This window comes from Procambarus clarkii, chromosome 47 (assembly GCF_040958095.1).
Source record: "Procambarus clarkii isolate CNS0578487 chromosome 47, FALCON_Pclarkii_2.0, whole genome shotgun sequence".
In the NCBI taxonomy this organism is placed as follows: Eukaryota; Metazoa; Arthropoda; class Malacostraca; order Decapoda; family Cambaridae; genus Procambarus; species Procambarus clarkii.
Window position 1 is genome coordinate 13940806 of NC_091196.1, and position 3499 is coordinate 13944304.

Sequence of the window (3499 nt, forward strand, 5' to 3'; positions counted from 1 at the left end):
GTCTTGTCCCCTGCCTGCAGTCTTGTCCCCTGCCTACAGTCTTGTCCCCTGCCAGCAGTCTTGTTCCCTGCCAGCAGTCTTGTCCCCTGCCTGCAGTCTTGTCCCCTGCCTGCAGTCTTGTCCCCTGCCAGCAGTCTTGTCCCCTGCCAGCAGTCTTGTCCCCTGCCAGCAGTCTTGTCCCCTGCCTGCAGTCTTGTCCCCTGCCTGCAGTCTTGTCCCCTGCCTGCAGTCTTGTCCCCTGTCAGCAGTCTTGTCCCCTGTCAGCAGTCTTGTCCCCTGCCTGCAGTCTTGTCCCCTGCCTGCAGTCTTGTCCCCTGCCAGCAGTCTTGTCCCCTGTCAGCAGTCTTGTCCCCTGCCTGCAGTCTTGTCCCCTGTCAGCATTCTTGTCCCCTGCCTGCAGTCTTGTCCCCTGCCAGCAGTCTTGTCCCCTGCCTGCAGTCTTGTCCCCTGCCTGCAGTCTTGTCCCCTGCCAGCAGTCTTGTCCCCTGTCAGCAGTCTTGTCCCCTGCCTGCAGTCTTGTCCCCTGTCAGCATTCTTGTCCCCTGCCTGCAGTCTTGTCCCCTGCCAGCAGTCTTGTCCCCTGCCTGCAGTCTTGTCCCCTGCCAGCAGTCTTGTCCCCTGCCTGCAGTCTTGTCCCCTGCCTGCAGTCTTGTCCCCTGCCTGCAGTCTTGTCTTCTGCCTGCAGTCTTGTCCCCTGCCTACAGTCTTGTCCCCTGTCAGCAGTCTTGTCCCCTGCCTGCAGTCTTGTCCCCTGCCTGCAGTCTTGTCCCCTGCCAGCAGTCTTGTCCCCTGTCAGCAGTCTTGTCCCCTGCCTGCAGTCTTGTCCCCTGTCAGCATTCTTGTCCCCTGCCTGCAGTCTTGTCCCCTGCCAGCAGTCTTGTCCCCTGCCTGCAGTCTTGTCCCCTGCCTGCAGTCTTGTCCCCTGCCAGCAGTCTTGTCCCCTGTCAGCAGTCTTGTCCCCTGCCTGCAGTCTTGTCCCCTGTCAGCATTCTTGTCCCCTGCCTGCAGTCTTGTCCCCTGCCAGCAGTCTTGTCCCCTGCCTGCAGTCTTGTCCCCTGCCAGCAGTCTTGTCCCCTGCCTGCAGTCTTGTCCCCTGCCTGCAGTCTTGTCCCCTGCCTGCAGTCTTGTCTTCTGCCTGCAGTCTTGTCCCCTGCCTACAGTCTTGTCCCCTGCCAGCAGTGTTGTCCCCTGCCTGCAGTCTTGTCCCCTGCCTACAGTCTTGTCCCCTGCCAGCAGTCTTGTCCCCTGCCTGCAGTCTTGTCCCCTGCCTGCAGTCTTGTCCCCTGCCTGCAGTCTTGTCCCCTGCCAGCAGTCTTGTCCCCTGCCAGCAGTCTTGTCCCCTGCCAGCAGTCTTGTCCCCTGCCCGCAGTCTTGTCCCCTGCTTTTACCAGTCTTTTTAATAGGTGCTTTTCGTCCTAATTTCACCTCTCACTTATTAATTTTTTGTTGCTCTATATTTAATATTTCTCTGTACGTCCCCTCCTTCCGTTCTTCTCCTCTTTTTCTTCCGCATTCTCCCCCTTTTATTTTCATCTGTTTTTATTGTGTTGTGTCACGATGAGTCGACATAGCCTAGGCTACCTCCATATGAGTCGACATAGCCTAGGCTACCTCCATATGAGTCGACATAGCCTAGGCTACCTCCATATGAGCCGACATAGCCTAGGCTGCCTCCATATGAGTCGACATAGCCTAGGCTGCCTCCATATGAGTCGACATAGCCTAGGCTACCTCCATTTGAGTCGACATAGCCTAGGCTACCTCCATATGAGTCGACATAGCCTAGGCTGCCTCCATATGAGTCGACATAGCCTAGGCTGCCTCCATATGAGTCGACATAGCCTAGGCTACCTCCATATGAGTCGACTTAGCCTAGGCTACCTCCATATGAGTCGCCATTGGCTAGGCTACCTCCATATGAGTCGACTTAGCCTAGGCTACCTCCATATGAGTCGACTTAGCCTAGGCTACCTTCTCAATCGACTTGAGAATGGTCCAGGACGGACCGAAACGTCGTCGTCCCTTCAACTTCTAGTGTGTGGTCTGGTCAACATAGGCTACCTCCATATGAGTCGCCATAGGCTACGCTACCTCCATATGAGTCGACATAGCCTAGGCTACCTCCATATGAGTCGACATAGCCTAGGCTACCTCCATATGAGTCGACATAGCCTAGGCTACCTCCATATGAGTCGACATAGCCTAGGCTACCTCCATATGAGTCGACATAGGCTAGGCTACCTCCATATGAGTCGACATAGCCTAGGCTACCTCCATATGAGTCGACATAGCCTAGGCTACCTCCATATGAGTCGACATAGGCTAGGCTACCTCCATATGAGTCGACATAGCCTAAGCTACCTCCATATGAGTCGACATAGCCTAGGCTACCTCCATATGAGTCGACATAGTCTAGGCTACCTCCATATGAGTCGACATAGCCTAGGCTACCTCCATATGAGTCGACATAGCCTAGGCTACCTCCATATGAGTCGACATAGCCTAGGCTGCCTCCATATGAGTCGACATAGCCTAGGCTACCTCCATATGAGTCGACATAGCCTAGGCTGCCTCCATATGAGTCGACATAGCCTAGGCTACCTCCATATGAGTCGACATAGCCTAGGCTACCTCCATATGAGTCGACATAGCCTAGGTTACCTCCATATGAGTCGACATAGCCTAAGCTACGTCCATATGAGTCGACATAGCCTAGGCTACCTCCATATGAGTCGACTTAGCCTAGGCTACCTCCATATATGAGTTGTTCCTGAGCTTTCCTTTCATAACTGAGGACATATTCCTATTTAGGGATCGTAAATGTGAGGATAAATGGGATAAATAATATAAAGAGAATAAATATGAGAGATTGAAAATAAATAACATATACTGTGAGGAGGAAAGAATCGAGAGTCAATACGCTTCCTCCTGTTGAAGTGGAAATTTCCAGAGAGAGCGGCGGGATGGAAAGTTCAAAATGAAATGGAGAAGGAGTGTGGACCAGTCACCGTCTCATACGACGGGGACGTCACAGCGACGGGACGCCCGCGGGGGAGAAAACCGTCATTTCACCTCCAAGATTTCGAGATCTGCCTTGTTGATCCCTAGGAAGAGCTCTACGAGGCAGGACGGATATACAAGGACGGTGGACCTCTCAGCAGGATCATCAATGTCTGGAAAGATTATGAGCCTCCTCTCTCTCCCTTCAACAATATTAATTTTCTGAAAGTTTCATCTCACCCAGTTGTATTAGGCCTTGACAGTCGTCACCTGTTATCTGTCGTTATCCCCACTGTACTAATCATGTCCCCATGGCGCAGTGGTAGGACTCTCGCCCTGCGCTGTGGCCTAGGTTCGTTTTCTGGCCAGGGAGGATTTACTGGGCGCCAATCCTTAAGTGCCTCTGTTCACCCAGCATTGAATGGGTACTTAGTTGTTAAACGATTTAGCGGATCAAATTCTATACAGAAATAAAATCTCCCAACAACTCTCGCGCCAT

General features: G+C 53.0%; 1 protein-coding gene across 1 annotated transcript; it reads left to right on the forward strand.

The window, feature by feature from the left end:
* The first annotated feature begins 1557 nt into the window (after positions 1-1557).
* LOC138350821 (uncharacterized) lies at positions 1558-2763 on the forward strand. The gene has a single exon (XM_069302258.1). It carries the CDS (start codon positions 1558-1560, stop codon positions 2761-2763), a length of 1206 nt encoding a protein of 401 aa, XP_069158359.1.
* The last annotated feature ends 736 nt before the right edge of the window (positions 2764-3499 follow it).